The sequence below is a fragment of the Sorex araneus genome, chromosome 8, assembly GCF_027595985.1.
Source record: "Sorex araneus isolate mSorAra2 chromosome 8, mSorAra2.pri, whole genome shotgun sequence".
Taxonomy (NCBI): domain Eukaryota; kingdom Metazoa; phylum Chordata; class Mammalia; order Eulipotyphla; family Soricidae; genus Sorex; species Sorex araneus.
In genome coordinates, this window is record NC_073309.1 from 46,710,203 (window position 1) to 46,726,923 (window position 16,721).

General features: G+C 52.1%; 1 protein-coding gene across 2 annotated transcripts; it reads right to left on the reverse strand.

The window, feature by feature from the left end:
* Positions 1-657: 657 nt before the first annotated feature.
* ETHE1 (ETHE1 persulfide dioxygenase) lies at positions 658-16,510 on the reverse strand. Of its 2 annotated transcripts, XM_004621434.2 has the most exons (7): positions 16,348-16,510; positions 15,840-15,984; positions 15,593-15,741; positions 4,509-4,638; positions 1,596-1,685; positions 1,138-1,254; positions 658-863 (listed from the first exon to the last, which is right to left on the reverse strand). In XM_004621434.2, the coding sequence occupies exons 1-7, from the start codon at positions 16,426-16,428 to the stop codon at positions 811-813; spliced, it is 765 nt and encodes a 254-aa protein (XP_004621491.2). In that variant the 5' UTR covers positions 16,429-16,510; the 3' UTR covers positions 658-810. The 2 variants fall into 2 exon arrangements, with proteins under 2 accessions (XP_004621491.2, XP_055002345.1); XM_055146370.1 differs by lacking the exons at positions 15,593-15,741; positions 15,840-15,984; positions 16,348-16,510 and adding an exon at positions 12,131-12,157.
* Between the last annotated feature and the right edge of the window lie 211 nt (positions 16,511-16,721).

A 16,721-nucleotide genomic window follows, 5' to 3' on the forward strand; every position in this document is an offset into this window, starting at 1 on the left:
ATCCTTCACACCGTGGCCCCCGAGAAGGGATCTCCAGCTCATTTTTAGGCTGGGGGCACTGGAACGATAGTAGAGCGGGTAGGGTGTTTGCCTTGCACGCAGACAACCGGGATTTGATCTCCAGCATCCCATGTGGTCCCTCTGTGCACCGCCAGGAGTAATTCCTGAGTGCAGAGCCAGGAGTAACCTCGAACCCAAAAAAAGGGGGAAAAAAGAGTGGGGGGAAAACTGAGGCTAAGGGTGACCTGTGTACCTATGTGGGGGTAGTTAATAGTGATGCCAGCCTCATTCTCTGCAAAATCCAGAGAAACTCACTCGCAGGCAGGAAGTGGCTGGAAGATGCTTCCAATGATAGTGACAGTAATGGGCTGATAGGAAGCCTGCTAGCAGGTGGGGACACACCACACCCCTCACTGCATCCCTCGGGATGAAGCAGATGGTCACAACACTCTGTTATGATTTCCATTGTCCCGAGGAGGAGGAAACTGAGGCTGGGGAGTGAAGAGTGGGTGTTCGCATCAGATGCCGCGTAGCCTCAGCCCACGCCTCTGGCCTTCTGATCTTGTGAGTAAGAAAGTCTCCTGCTTTGAGTGCCCTGGGCCCACGCCACCCCCGCACTGCAGTGTAGACCCTGGAGTTCCCCAGGAAACAGACAAGTTTAGAGCAAATTCAAAAAGATTTTTTATTGAAGAAGCTCAAGGGCTGGGGCGAGAAAGGAGTAGAGGGGTGTGGGCAACAGAGGGGGGCACCTCTCCCCAGCCCCTCTTAAGTGCAATTCCTAATGGCCGGGAGCAGCTGGCAGAGCCCGCCTCAGGTGGGGGGACTCTGGACCCCACAGCGCATGTTAGCCGGAACAGCGACGTCTGAAAGGAAGAAAACAGTGGGAAGGAATTGAGGGACCTGGACAGAGTCCTTGAACCCCACTCGACACCGAGAAATCCTGAGAGCACTTCGTATTTGGGAAACTAGTGTTCTGGTCTGGAGTGCCTCCTCCCTTGGACCCAGGAGTCTCTCCTCGGTCTCCTCCCTCAGACCCGGGGGTGCATCTCCAGCCCCTCCTCCCTCAGACCCAGGACTTCAGGCCTTGAGCCTCCTCCTCACCCCTCCTCCCTGGGACCTAGGCATCCAGGCACTCACCTATCTGCCGAGGCTTAGGCAAGTTCAGGTTATCCATGACCTTGATAAACTCCTCGCAGCTGAGGGTGAGCCGAGGGTTCAGAGTCCGCTCCTCCGCCACAGTGGACACTGTGAGCCCTAGGGGCAAAGGGCGCGGCTTGTCAGTTGGTCGGGTGCCTGGGGCTCCCAGAACTACATTTCCCGGGAGGCCCCAGGACTAACGATATCCCAAGTTCCCGGGGCTACAGGCCAGGGGCACTCTGGGAAATGTAGTTTCCCACAGCTCCCTGCAAGGAAATCCAGGAAACCCGTGCCTAATTGTAGGACTCCTAGTTTCTACATGCACAGACACTGAAGCATTTGATCTTTTTGGCCTGAGGCCTTTCTGGGAACTGTAGCGCCCACGCCCCACACCGCCACGTGCTACTCCTCCATTAGCTGGTTATCGGAGTCCCACACCTCCTCCGGGCAGCCCTCACCGTGGTAGTCATGAGCAGGGTAGACTAGACAGTCTCCCGGAAGCGTGAAGATCTTTTCGTGGACTGAGTGGTACAAGGTCTTAGCACAGCCTGTCGGGGGGAAAAAGGCGTAGGTCAGCGGTCAGTGGCCAGTGGCCAAGAAGCACAAGAGTGGCCCCTTAGTGGTGTCTCCCCTTGGAAAAGGAGTGGGAGAATCCCTGAGGGCAGCGAGCCCTCTCCTGGTTCCCCGCCAGCATGCCTTGTAGAGGGAGCAGGCAGGGAAGGGCATTCAGGGAACAGCACATACAAGATGATTTTTTTTTTCCTCTTTGGGTCACACCCGGCGATGCTCAGGGGTTACTCCTGGCTCTGCACTCAGGAATCACTCCTGGTGGTGCTCAGGGGACCATATGGGATGCTGGGAATCAGACCCAGGTCAGCCACGCGCAAAGCAAACGCTCTACCCGCTGTGCTATGGCTCCAGCCCAGCACATACAAGATATTAAGGGGCAGGGAGAACTGCGTCAGGATAAGACCTTCAGTCACTTGGAGGGGGCAAGGGCGGGGGCGGGAGAAGGACTGAGGAGGGAAGAAAAGGAAGCCAGGAAGCAGAGGGAGGAGGAGGCTGCTGGGGTCCCAACAGGAATCCGGGGTAGGAGCAAAGCTCTGGGGAAAATTCTTCCACCTCTCACTTGGGCCTGAGTCTCTCAGTTTCCCGGCTGTGCAGGGGAAGCGGGGGAGATTGGGAGCCTCAGAGAGAAAAACACAGAGTAGATGGAGAGATTAAGGAGAGAGGAAAGAGGAAGCTCCCGGGTGGCCTGAGGAGAGGCTGGCCCCAGCCAGCAAGGCCCCCTGGCTCTCCCTTCTTTCCCCCGGGGGGCCTTGCCCACCAGCACCATCCCCAAGGCATCGCTCACAGAGCCCTGAGGTTGTGTCAGGGTGGGGTATGAGGGTCACAATTAGGGGTGATGCCTGGAATTGCGTGCCTGCAAGGCAGGTAGGAGCTCTGTCTCGGAGCCACTTTCCCAGCCCTGCACCCCTAAGACTCTGAAGCTAAACTCCCTTCCCACTGTGAACCCCTGGATCTCGCTGCCCTCAGCACCTCAGCAGTCAGACCCCAATGTAATGCCCCCCACCACACACACACACACACACACACACACACACACACACACACACACACACACACACACACACTACAACCACCACCACCCCTCCCCCAGAGCCCTAGCAATCAGATCACTGAATCTAACAATCTCTTAGCAACAAAATCACCCCATCTAACTGGCCTAGAGCCGCTCATCTCCCGCCCCCGAGTCCACATTCCTCCCTCGGCGCTCTCGCAATGCCACCAGCAGCTAAACCCTCCATTAGGGGCCTTTTTAATAACATGTGTCCACAGAATCTTTGATATTCTTCTCTTCGAAAGCTGACACTCGGTCTCCCTTCACCTGGACGGAGGTGATGCAGACTAAGAGCCTTGCGTCTAATAAAACAGACACAGGGCCAGGGAGACGCCTCACAGGGATGGAGCACCAGCGTCACATATGGAAGCCCCACATTTGATCCCCAGCACGGCATCATCCCCTGAGCACCATCAGGAGCAGGCCCTGAGCACAGGTGAGGGGAACCCCGTGTAACACTGGGAGTGGCCCAAAATAAACAGGATATTGCAGAAATGACAGTTTAATTACTGACACAAGGTCATGGGGGGGGTGTTCCTACCTGGCAGTGCTCAGGGGCTACTCCTGGCTCTGTGCTCCAGGAAGCACACAGTGCCAAGGACTTAGCTTCTGTGCTCTCTCTCTGGCCCTGACACCACGTCATTTTTTTAAACAAATGCTTTCAGGCTCAGAGCATGTCTTCCAAGGGTAAGTACCCTCACTGGCATCATAAATTTCTTTTTGGCTTTCGGGTCACACCCAGCGATGCTCAGGGGTCATTCCTGGCTCTGTGCTCAGGGATCACTCCTGGCAGTGTTCAGGGGAGCCTGTGGGATGCTGGGGATTGAACCTAGGTCGGCCGTGTGCAAAGCAAACGCCCTACCTGTTGTGCTATGGCTCCGGCCCCACATCCATGTTTCTGCAATGTCTGTCCATCTGCCCCTCTGCTCTTGAAGAATCCACTGAGTGGACAGACTGGGAGCTGCTCAGAGGACGAGGGTGGCTGGACATGCACAGGGCCCTCGGCTCGATCCACACTCCCACACACCATGGAGTGTAGCCCTGGCAACACCCCACACACACACCAAAAATAAATATATTTTTTTTTAAACCCAAAAGCAAAATATATGCAGAATGCCTCCAGCAGCCATGCGGTGAGCACTTGACCTTCTGCTGATGACCAGGCCCTGCACACCAGCCTCAAAGGAGATGCCCCGGAAGTGGCCCCTCCTATCCTGATCAAGCCTCAGGAGGTTGGAATCGGGCCCGGGGCTTGATCGCAACCTCATGAGAGCCTCAGAAGCAACAGCTGAGTCCAGCATCCTGACTCAGAACCGGGGTGAGATCAAGTTCCCCGAGGCCTGGAAACGCTGAGATCCAGGGTGGTTTGTTTCCCGGTTTTCATGTCCACACGTGTGCCCCGAGTCCAATGACCCTCCAACAGATAATATCCCCCTTCCCCTGAATCCCCACCCCCTAGCTAAGCTAGAAGGCGACACTCAAGGCCAGAGAGAGAGCCTGGGCTGGGGGAAGAGGGGGAGGGGCACTTGAATGACCTGTGCAACGGCAGTTCTATCCCAGACATGGCACAGGGTAACCCCCCACACCCCCAGAGTGACCCCAGAACAGTTCCCAGCACTTCAGGCTATGGCCCACTTCAAAAAAAAAAGTCTGACACACATTCATTCATTCATTCATTCATCCTTGCCCTGACACCTGAACCCCAACTCTCAGCTCTCCCAGGGGTTGGTGTGGGGGGGAGGGGGCCAACCTTGCTGGAAGTCGGTCCGGCCACACCCACGGATGAGCAAGGCGTCTCCAGTGAAGGCCATACTGTGGTCGTCCAGCACGAAGGTGACACAGCCTGGGGTGTGTCCAGGGCTGGCGCGGGTCTCCAACATCTGGCGCGGACAGAAGGGAAGAGGGTCACCAGTCACCAAGAAACCAGGAGGAAGGCTCTGCTCCCTGAGGAGCCCCCAGGGAGCTCCCTCCCCACCCAGCTCCTACCTCACACCAGACCTCACACCAACCCCACGTGGCCTCAAGGCCAGGAAACCGCGGCCTGAGGTGGGGCCCCAGAAAGGAAGAGAGCTGAGCAGCACAGAGGCAAGCCTGGCCCAGGAAGCAGGAAGGGAAAGACCAGCGCTTTGAATGGAAAGAAATGTGTAAGCGAAAGCAGAAACGCTTTGTCTGTTACTGTATTTCAGGGCCACACCCAGGGGTGCTCTAGGAACCCTGTGCAGAGCCGGAAGCTGAACTGGGATGGGCCACACTCAGGGAGAGTGCCTGAACCCCAGTACCACCGCTATGTCCCCTGAAACAGCATTGAAAGGGAAGGGTCGGGGAGGTGATGCAGAGGGCTGGGGTGCAAGTTTTGCAGGGGGGAGGCCCAAACTCCATTCCCCACCGCAGACACCACCATCACCACCAAAAGGGGCCCCCGATTACTGCCAGGTATAATGCAAACAAACAAAAAGTTCCTTAATTTTTCAGTTTTGTTTTTTGGTCATACTGAGCAGTGCCAGGAGTAGCTCCATGCTCGAGAGGCTTGGTCCCAAGCCTTCTGCATGCAGAGCACAGGAACTCATTCACAGAGCCTTCTAGAACTCCGCCCCCCTCAGCCCCAAGTCTGTAAAGTGAACAAGCCCACTGGGGAAGCGAGCTCTAATACAGACACACAAAGCCGACCCAGACTTGATCCCTGGCATCCCATCCCATAGAGTACCCTGAGTGCAGAGCCAAGAGTAAGCCCTGAGAGAGAAAACGAGAGAACCCCCACGCGTGCGCACACAAATACACACGGGATGATGCTAAACACAAATATTTAATGACCTGAGAAAAATTTTCATCTAGCTAATGCAAGAAGCATGTTACAAGCAATTTATACTGCCTCGTCTTTTTAAAAATTCATTCCCAGTTATCTGGGGAAGAATGAAAACTAGGCCTTCGGTGACGCACAGAATGAAGCATATTGATGAGCTGACTTACAAGGTTGCACGGCTGAGCCCCAGGGAGTGTCAATAAGCCCTTGTTCCTTCAATCTAACATTTTTTCTATTCACTCATGAACTCTGAAGATTTTCTCTCCCTTTGGGCTTTTCCTTCATCATCCTGCTTTTTTCACAGTTAACAAGTAATCACACCGGGGCTGGAGCAATAGCACAGCGGGTAGGGCATTTGCCTTGCATGCAGCCAACCGAGGTTTGATTCCCAGCATCCCATATGGTCCCCTAAGCACTGCCAGGAGTAATTCCTGAGTGCAGAGCCAGGAGTAACCCCTGAGCACTGCTGAGTGTGACCCAAAAAGAAAAAAAAAAAAAGTAATCACACCATTAAGAAGCCCACAGTAAGGAGCTGAGAACGTGCTTTGCACACAAGAGGCCAGGTTCGACCTCTGGCACTGCACAGGCCACCGAGGGACACTAGGAGTGAAACCCAAGCAGAGCTGGGAGTAGCCCCTGGCACCACTAGTGTGGCCCCCAAACACAACACACCCAATTCAGGACACACTTCAGGACACACACATCTGACAAGACCCCACCCTCAAGAACCCTGGTCAAAGATGGCCACGCAGGGGCCCCTCATCAACCACAACACATCCAGTAGGTGCAAAGAAGCAGGGAGAGGCTCAAGGAGGCTGGGCAACCTGGGCAACCTGACAGACATTTATTTTACTTTAATTTTGGTGGGTGGGGCATGCCTGATGGAGCTCAGAGGCCAAAACCCAAATATATATATAATATAAACATATATTAAAATTACATTATATATTATTATTATTTCAGTTTATTATTATTTTAGTTTTCAGACCAGCAGTACTCAGGTTACTCCTGGTGGGGTTCGGGGGACCATGTGATGCCAGGGATCAAACCCAGGTTGGCTGCGTACAAGTACTATCTGTCCAGCCCTCCAAATTTTACATACATCTAATATATATAATATACACATATATTTTGGTTTGGGGGCCACACCCAGGGATGTGCAGGGCTGACTCCTGACTCTACACTCAGGAATTACTCTCCTGGCGGTGCTCAGGGGATTGCGTGGGATGGCAGGGATCGAACTCAGTCGGCCGCCTACAAAGCAAACACCCTCCTCACTCATACTATCTTTCCGGCCAGGCGAACTGTAGTTTTTAAATGACACCACAAGGACACAATCAGGTACAAGCAGAGTAAGGGGCACGGTTCAAGACAAGCTCTGGAAGTCAGTGTCCAGACAGAAAGTAGATGAAACTGTTCTCCATTAGAATGGTGAAATAAGGGGCTGGAGCAATAACACAGCGGGTAGGGTGTTTGTCTTGCACTCGGCCGACCTGGGTTCAATTCCCAGCATCCCGTATGGTCCCCTGAGCACCGCCAGGGGTAATTCCTGAGTGCAGAGCCAGGAGTAACCCCTGTGTATTGCCAGGCGTGACCCAAAGAGCAACAACAACAACAAGAAAAAAGAATGGTGAAATAAACGCCAGGCAGAAATCTCCACCATAAAAATGGTGCTTGCTAGGGGCTGGAGAGCTAGCCCAGATATAAAGGTGCTTGCCTGGCATGCGGCCACGTTGGTTCAACCCTGGGCACCACATCTGGTCTCCCTTGGCCCAGCAGGCCTGACTTGAACTGTGTAGTCTGGTGCGGGCTCACACAGCAAGTGCAGTTCCTGGCTCTTTCCCTGGGCAGTTCCCACGGCCCACACTGCCCCCTGGTGGCCAGAAGTTCTCAGTTTCTTTTCCATTTGGGGCCTGCTGATTCTCTGGCTCCAGTATTCAATTCACATGTCCTTGAGTTTCTAGCTCTTTAATTTTGTTCGTTTTGATTCCAGATCCAGTGACATCGGGAGCTATTACTGAGGAGAGTGACTGCCAGAGAGTGAGCCCAGAGCATACACTCCAATCCTTCAAGCGGTCTCCATATATACTCCATTATACTCAAAAACTCAGAATAGGAGACTGGCAAGGTAGCACAAAGGTAAAGGTGCTTGCCTCCCATGTGATAAACCTCAGTTCGAATCCCCAGTGACCCACATAGGCTCCCAAATACCACCAGGAGTGAATCCTCAGCACCAAGCCAGGAGTTTTCCTCTAATCATCAAAAGATGTGGTCCAAAAACCAACACCAACGTTAAAAAAAAAAAAAAAAAAAAAAAAAAAAACCACTCAAAATGTCATTTTCTGGGGCCAGAGTGATAGTGGGTAGAGCGCTTGCCTTGTGCATGGCTGACATGGATTCAACACCCAGCACCACATATAGCCCCAGAGCACTGCCAAAAGTGATTCCTGAAAACTGGGGATATTCCATAGCCAGAATCTGGAAACAGAGTGCCCAAGAACGGATGAATGGATAAAGAAACTATGGCACATCTGCACAATGGAATTCTATGCAGCTGTTAGGAAAAATAAAGTCATGAAATTTGCTTATAAATGGAGGAACATGGAGAATATGCTGAGTGAAATGAGTCAGACAGAGAGGGACAGATATAGATGACTGAATTCATTTGTGAACTATAAATATATATAAAAAACATTAGAAGACTAATATCCATGGCCAGGAAAAAAAAGGGCTAGGAGTACTGGTCAATAGTTAGGACTAACCACAAGTGTTTGTGGGGCTGAGGGTAGGTAAGATAGAGAAGAGACCAGTATGACAATAATAGCTGGGAATGATCACGCTGCACAAGATCTGAGGGTTAATGATCATGCTGGGCAAGATCTGATTTTTTTAATAATCTTTCACTATCAATACTGCAAATCACAATGTCCAAAGGTCCAAAGGCTGGGGGTGGGGGGAAGAGAGAGAGAGAGAGAGAGAGACAGACAGACAGACAGACAGACAGACAGACAGACAGACAGAAGAGAGAGAGAGAGACAGAAGAGAGAGAGAGAGAGAGAGAGAGAGAGAGAGAGAGAGAAAGGGAGGGAGGAGGGAGGAGAGAGGGAGAGAGAGAGGGAGAAGAAAAGCACCTGCCACAGAGCACAGAGGCAGGCAGGGGGTGGGGGTGGCAGGTGACGGGAGAGAATCTGGGGACACTAAGTGCTGGGAAATGTACTCTAGTGGAGGGATGGGTGTTGGAACACTGTATGACTGAAGTCCAATCATGTACAGCTTTGTAAGGGTCTATCTCACAGTGATTCAATAAAAAAGTTGAAAAAAAAACTGGGGATATTTGGTGGTGGGAAATGAACACTAATGAAAGGATGGGTGTTGTAAGGTTCTATGACTGAAACCCAATCATGAACAACTTTGGAATTGTGTATCTCACTGTGATTCAATTAAAAAATAAAAATTAAAAAATTGTATCACTGTGAGATAGACCCTTATAAAGCTGGTTATAATTAGGTTCAGTCATACAGTGTCCAACACCCATCCCGCTACCAGTGTACATTTCCCAGCACCACTGTCTCCAGTTTCCCCCATCAACTCCACCCTGCCTTTTTCTTCTCAGATCTCTCTCTCTCTTTTTCTCTCTTTTCTTTTCTTTTCTTTTTTTTTTTTTTTTTTTTTGCTTTTTGGGTCACACCTGGCAATGCACAGGGGTTACTCCTGGCTCTGCACTCAGGAATCACTCCTGGCGGTGCTCAGGGGACCATATGGGATGCTGGGAATTGAACCCGGGTCGGCCACGTGCAAGGCAAATGCCCTACCCGCTGTGCTATTGCTCCAGCCCCTTTCTCTCTCTTTTCATCTCTATCCTAAAAATATTTTTTTAAAAGAGTGATCCCTGAGTGCAGAGCCAGGAATAAGCCCTGGGCACCACTGGGTGGGCCCCAAATAAAACAATAAAGAATTATTTTCCATTGTAGTCAAGTATTCTGAACCTTCTTTACTTTCATGAAACAAAAATTCAAACCACTGATTCTGTTTAGAGGATACTGTGTTTCTCTCTACAACTTGAAAATACGTCTAAATAGAAGATGGCATGGCAGGTGGGTAGTGGTGTACTGATGTACACTTATTTCAGCTCTCCTGTACTCCTGAACAATTTCATAACATTGGGGGTGGGAGAGGGAACTTATTCCACAGTCAGTGTTTTTGTTCATTTTATGGACCACACCCCGCAGTGTTCGGGGGCTGCTCCCTGCAGCGCTCAGGGGACCATGCAGTGCCAGGGGATCACAGCCAGGAAATCCTCTCCTTCTGCAGGAAAATCGTGCCCAGCCCACTGAGCCACCTCCCCAGCCCCCCTCCCCAACCCCAACTCAAATCTTTTATGGCACATAGAGGAAGTGCTGATGTGAGCCACATCAGGATTGCCTGTGAGCTTTTAAAATACGCCATTTCTTGGGGCTGGAACAATAGCACAGCGAGTAGGTAGTTTGTCTTGCATGTGGCCAACCCAGGTTCGATTCCCAGCACCCCATATGGTCCCCTGAGCATCACCAGGAGTAATTTCTGAGTGCAGAGCCAGGAATAACCCCTGAGCACTGCCGAGTGTGACCCAAAAAGAAAAAAAAAAAAAACACCATTTCTCAGGCTGGAGAGATAGTGCAGCAGGGAGGGCACTCACCTTGTACCAGGTCAACCTGGGTTGGATCTCTGGCACTCTGTATGGTCCCCTCCAAGCCTGCCAGGAGTGATCCCTGAGGAATACGCCCTGACCACAGCCGGGTGTGACCCCAAAACAAATATAGGTTGTGAGGTCTGAGAGTCCAAGGGTGAAGGCATTTGCGTTGCTTGTGACCAACCCAGCTTTCCCTGAGCAACATGAGGGGTGGTCCCTGAGCATAGAGCCAGGAATAAATCCTGAGCACCACATACATTACTAGGTATGGACCAGGCTGAATGCAGGCCCCACAAAGGGATGGGCCTGGGAACCCCCAGAACTGCCAGCCCATACCCCAGCACCACTGGGGAAGCTCCAACAGGAGAAAAAAAAAGGATGAAATAAAATATACTGGTTCCAGGCCAGAGACATCTTGCTTGCAGCAACCCCTAGTTCCATTCCCAGTACCACGTAGTGACCCCCAAGCACCACCAGGGGTCACTCCTGAGCACTGACCCAGGAATAGCCCCTGAGTGAGCACTGTGGCCAAAAACCAAATAAATACTGAAGGGGAAAGACAAACACAAACAAGGAAGAAAAAAAAAATTAAACTCCTGCAATGAAACCACTTGGATTTGGGTGAGAAGGGTTGGGATCTGAAATAATCTGGTAGTTTCCACTGCAGGGAAACAGAACCTGTTTGAATGGGTCAGTCCAGTAAGAATGGAGGGTAAAGGCCACCTGGTGACTCACTCTGGGCAGAGCTGTGACTAACTGCCTGGGACTGCAACCAGCCAGAGAAGGGAGCGAGGCTTGGGAGACGGCTCAGTAGGGGGCACGAAGGCTTTGCACGCAAGAGGCCCAAGTTTATCTCTGGCCCAAAGCACTGCCAGGTGTGGCACCAAAAAATTAAGAGAAAGGAAGAACAATAAAGTGCTCTATGCCACGGGCAGCAAAGCCTGTCACCTCTGGAAGACCCGAGACCTAAGAGTGGTTTTTACACTGTTCCACTGAAATAAAAGATCAAAGTCCAAATGATCTGCCATGGGGCCAGAGAGCTAGTGCAAGGATTGAGGTGTTGCTCTGTGACCCCGAGATTTGTGGCCCCAAAACCTAAAGGGGGAGGGAGTGACTTGTCATGACACTGGGAAATTATATAAAATTCAAATTTTAGAAAAGCAGGTTTTACTGGAATACAATATTCTTTTTTGGGTTTTGTTTTGTTTGGGGGCCCACACTTCGAGGTGCTCAAGGGTTACTCCTGGCTTTCTGTTCAGGGATCAAACCTGGTGGTGCTGGGGGCCCGTATGGGATACAGGGGATCAAAGTGCTCTTCCTGCCGTACAATCTCTCAAGCCCCAGAGCAAATCTACACTTGCATTTCTGCCCTGCTTCTGCTTTCAGTAGGAGATTAAGTGGTTACAATGAAGATCTTGAAGTCAACAAAATAATTAATCAATTCTAGAAATAGTTTACCAATTTCCTCCTCATTCCCAGATGTGAGGCATTTATTGAATTTTTTTTTTTTTCTGCAGGGGGAGGTGCGCGTCACACCCAGTAATGCTTAAGCTGACTTCCAGGCTCCACACTCAGGAATTACTCCTGGTGGTGCCTGGGGGACTCTATGGGAAGCTGAAAATCAAACCTGGGTTGACCACATGCAAGGGAAATATCCTCCCCACTGTATTATAGCTCCGGTCCCTTTTATTGACTTATCTTAAATGTTCACCTTCCAAAGAATTCTTATGGGGATTCTGTTATTGCAGGTTTAAAAATTCACGATTCTTTCTGGTTTGGTTTTGGGGTCACATGCTCCGGTGCTCAGGGCTGACTCCTGGTTTTATGCTCGGGTGGGTTTGGGGAGCAGATGCGGTGCCAGGGGTCAATCCCAGGTTGGCCATGTGCAAAGCAAGTGCCCTACCTGCTCTTCCATTGCTCTGGCCCCAAGGATTTTCAATCCTCCAGGAATGTACCTTTTAAAATAATTACAAAGATACCAATGAGAAGGAAACAATTACAGAAAGTATCCAGTTAAATGAAGAAGCTACAAAACCTATACAAGGGCAGGAAGAGAGTAGGAAGTCATGCAGGGTTAAAAGTGGGTTAGCAGCATGGTTAAATAGGTACCAGTATGGTCAACAATTAATCAAAAAAGGTCTGTGACAGTCGGTTAGTAGTCAGTGGGAGGAACAAAGAAGCATCAGGAGATGGACATTCCGCAGCGGCTATTCAACTCTGTACATGGGTAAAAACTTCACACGTTAAAAAAAGTCAGGGGGGCGGGGGGGCACGCTGGAGCCATAGCACAGCGGGTAGGGCGTTTGCCTTGCATGTGGCCGACCCGGGTTAGATTCCCAGCATCCCATATGGTCCCCTGAGCACCGCCAGGAGTAATTCCTGAGTACAGAGCCAGGAGTAACCCCTGTGCATCACCAGGTATGACCCAAAAAGAAAAAAAAAACAAAACTGTACACATTGCTTCATCAATGCACCATATTTTTTCATAAATAAAAGGAAGGACAGTGTTGGCAAGGGAATGGAGGAAGCCACCAAGGGCAGGAGAATGCTGCCGTGAGAATGAAGCGCCTGGCAGCTGCTCAACGTAAGTTTCATAGGCTCTGGCCTCTCCTCTCCTAGCTCTATACTCATGGGAAAAGAAAACATAACATGCAGTCACGCAAAATTGTGTGTGTGTGTGAACTCATGTGCATCCCCTGGAGTGTGACTTGGCAATGCCAAGGAAACAAACAAAAGCCAGGTTACAACTTGGGCGCACGGTGAGAGCACAGCCTGTCACCTAAGGGCCTCCTTCTGTGCAATTCTGTCTCTAGGAAAGAGATGTCCACAATAAGTAAATATAGTGGCCAGAGAGGTAGCACAGTGGTATGGAGCTGACCTTGCATGAGGCTGGCCAGGGTTTGATCCCTGGCATCCCATATGGCCCCCTAAGCACCGCCAGAAGTGATTCCTGAGGGTAGAACCAGGAGTAACCCTAAAACAGCCAGGTGTGCCCCCAAAACAAAACAACAACCAAAAAAAAAAAACCACAAATATATCGATAGGGGAAATAGTTGAGTGTTTCGTATGACTGGAGAAGACAAGAGAGGTGGGGCTCACTGGCAGAGGTGTAAGGCTTTTTTGGAGGGAGGAAGGTATTTTCTTTTTAGGTTTTTTTTTTTTTTTTTGGAGGGCGGGTCACATGCAATGATGTTCAGGGGTTATTCCTGGCTCTGCACTTAGGAATTACTCCTGGTGATGCTTGGGGAAAATAGGGGATGCCAGGGATCAAAGTCGGGTTGGCCGCATGCAAGGCAAATGGCCTACCTGCTATTCTATTGCTCCAGCCCCAAAGGTATTTTCGAAAACCGAAATTCAAGTGGAAATGTATCATGTGCCACAAAAGGTAAAGTGTGAACAGAGTCCACGCCACTGAATTGTTTGTCTTACCCGAAACAGATGACTTCATGAATTCTATCAGAAAGCTGTTTGAAAAATACACTGCTTTCTTTGCTATGTGTCACATCTTCCCCAGGATCATACAAGCTTTCTATCTGGTATGATCTGACAGGTTATTTGGCAGGGGTGGGGTCTGGGAATGTTTTAGTCATTGATTTGGATATTTATATGTTAAATTTGGGGAGAGATTAGGACCCGTTCAGCAATGCTCAGGGCTTACCCCTGGCTCTCTGCTCAGGGGTCACTGCTGGCGGTGCTAAAGGGACCCCTGTATAATGCTGGGGATCAAACCAGAGTTAGCTGCATGCAGACAAGCATCTTAACCCTGTCCTCTCTCTTGCCCTATATGGAACATTTGGGGAGCTGTGGAAGGCTATAGCTCACAGTGGAACACTTGCCTTGCATGTCTGAGACTCTAAGTTCGATCTCCTGCACTACCAGAATGACAAGAACAACAAAAATGTGTGGCGTATTCCCAGATTCAAAAGAAAAAGAAAAACAAAAACAAAAACCAGACCATAATCTCCTTTACACCTTCAACTCTTTCAGTCTCCACATATTGCAAACATCACTCGTACCATTTAATAGTTTAATAAAGAGCTCCCTTGACACTCAATCCTGTTTTTCTTTTTTTTTTTCCAGTTATTTTTAGGTCACACCTGATGATGCTCAGGAATTACTCCTGGCTCTGTTCTCAGGAATCATATGGGATGCCAGGGATTGAACCCAGATTAGTGACATGCAAGGCAAATGCCCTCCATGTGGTACAATGGCTCAGGTCGCCCAATCCCCAGCATCTCTAACGCCCCAGAGCCTGCTCCATCCTGGAAGCCCAAACCAGCACCTGCTTCTATTCACACAGCACACATGGCACAATGCCTGGTCTCTTCAACCTGCTTCCAGAAAAAGGCTTAAGATACAAACCCGTAACCACCGAGGCTAAGCCCTGCGCGCACACACACACAGAGCCCTTGGTTTCCGCTCCTTGTTCTGACTTACATGAATGGAACTCCCATAAGCAATAAATCACACACTGTCATCCCGTTGCTCATCGATTTGTTTGAGCGGGCACCAGTAATGTCTCTCATTGTGAGACTTATTGTTACTGCTTTTGGCATATCCTATACGCCACGGGTAGCTTGCCAGGCTCTGCCAGGTGGGCACGATACTCTCGGTAGCTTGCCGGGCTCTCCGAGAGGGGCGGAGGAATCGAATACGGGTCGGCTGCATGAAAGGCGAATGCCCTACCGCTGTGCTATGGCTCCTGCCCAAATAAACAAATAAATAAATAAATAAGCCTCCAACCTGGAACCTGGAGACCCGGTGCTCACCCAGCACCTGAAATTCTGTGTCCAAGGTTTTCCCAACTCTACACCTTTAGCCTTTAGCTCTGGAGGCTCTTTAAAATCCTGCCAGAAGTTCCCCTCCCCCACCGCACCCCCTATATTGCCCCTTGGTGGGGAAACCCAGCCGATTGCTACTGTTGCAAAGAGGCGGTAGGAACGTTCTGTCCTTTCTGTCAGTGAGGCAACAACCAGACTGGGGCTCAGAAAAGCAATCAGGTTCCTGGGACGCGCAGATCCAAGCGCCCTCCCATCCCCATACTCCTGGCCCTTCCTTATAGCAGGCACCAGCTGGTAAGTGCTAATCCTGCCCTAATGCAGTGACGCTCCTCCTTCCAGTCAAGAAGCTTGGTCCCACCCCGGGAATTCCTGGAGGTGCAAACCCCAAAGCCTTAGGAACCTCGATATACTGTTGACTTATGGGTCTCGACCTCGGTCACACCCGCCCAGGCATCTTGGCCCGGCGCCCCACCCAGTTTTAATCAGCAGCCCAGGCCCGAGGTCCCTCCTAACCCCAGGACTCAGGCGGGGTGGGGAGGGGACCCCTCACATACACACACACCCTGCCCCTGGACTCCACTCACGAAGCGCCCGAAGCGGATGACGTCGCCGTCCTCGATGTGCACGTCGGCCTGGGCCCCGCTGCGCCGGGAGATGACGGACTTGCAGCCGGGCAGCAGCGAGCGCAGCAGCCCCGAGCCGGTGATGTGGTCGGCGTGGCAGTGCGTGTTCACTGCGGGAAGAGAGGCGGGCCGAGTGCGCGGGGCGCCCCACAGCCTGCCCCCCCCCACGCCATCCGCGCACCCGGGCGCAGGGCATCCCCGCACTCACCCGCAAACAGCAGCCGCAGCCCCAGCTCCTTGACCAGCTGCGCGTCCCGCGGCGCCGTCTCCAGAACCGGGTCGATGAGCACGGCTTCGCCGGACTCGCGGTCGCCCAGCAAGTACGTGTAGGTGCAGCTCGTGGGCTCGAACAACTGGGCCGGGGGTGGGGGACAGGTGAGCCGCCCCCACACACTCGAGCCAGACATTCCCCGCCGGGGATCCAGAAGAAGTTCCTGCTCCTCCGTCCCCGCGCATCTCCCTTCAGCAGGACCAAGGGGGTCCCAACTTCCTGATAGCCCCAAATCGGGGTCCCCGGCACCCTCTCCTGTATAGGAGTCCAGCTCCAAACCCGGGTGGCGCCCAGATCTCCCCGCTTTCACGGACCCAAGAGTCCACTTCCAAGTCCCTTTGCGGAAGCCCCGCGCGTCTGTGCTTGTTCAAAGGACCCCAGAGTTCCGCTCCCTGTCGCCTCCCAGGGCCCGGTCACCCCGCTCCCCGCTCCCGCCACTTCGCACCTGCCGGAGGAGAAGGGGCGCTCCGGGCCCGCTGCGCTGGCTGAGACGCCGCGCCGCGACCTTCAGCGCGGTCCCCGCCATCGCGCCCGCGGCCCGGGGGAGCGCGCCGAGGTCGAGCGGACGCCGCAGGCAGCCGGCTGCGCCCGCGCGGACCGAAGGGGATGGGCGGGCCGGGGCGGAGCGGGGCGGGCCGGGGGCGGGGACCTCTCTTAAACAGCCCGCGGCCGCGGGCCAGGCTGTGGGGCTGCAGCCAAGCGCTAAAATCCGCGGAGTCCATTTCCGGCACGTGCCAGGAAAGTAGTGGAAATCCATCACGCTCATAGCCCCGAGCCACGTTCTAGGAAAAACAAGTGGTGGGATCATCCTTGTCAGAC

Bases quoted from the DNA above. Each gene is read 5' to 3' on its own strand.
- ETHE1 (XM_004621434.2), bottom strand. From the start codon at position 16,428: ATGGCGGGGACCGCGCTGAAGGTCGCGGCGCGGCGTCTCAGCCAGCGC. The intron at 1,686-4,508 runs GTTGGCCCCCTC...TCCCCCCGACAG, and splicing joins CCGGACCGACTTCCAGCAAG to GCTGTGCTAAGACCTTGTAC. The intron at 1,255-1,595 runs GTGAGGGCTGCC...CTTTGCCCCTAG, and splicing joins CCCTGCTCATGACTACCACG to GGCTCACAGTGTCCACTGTG.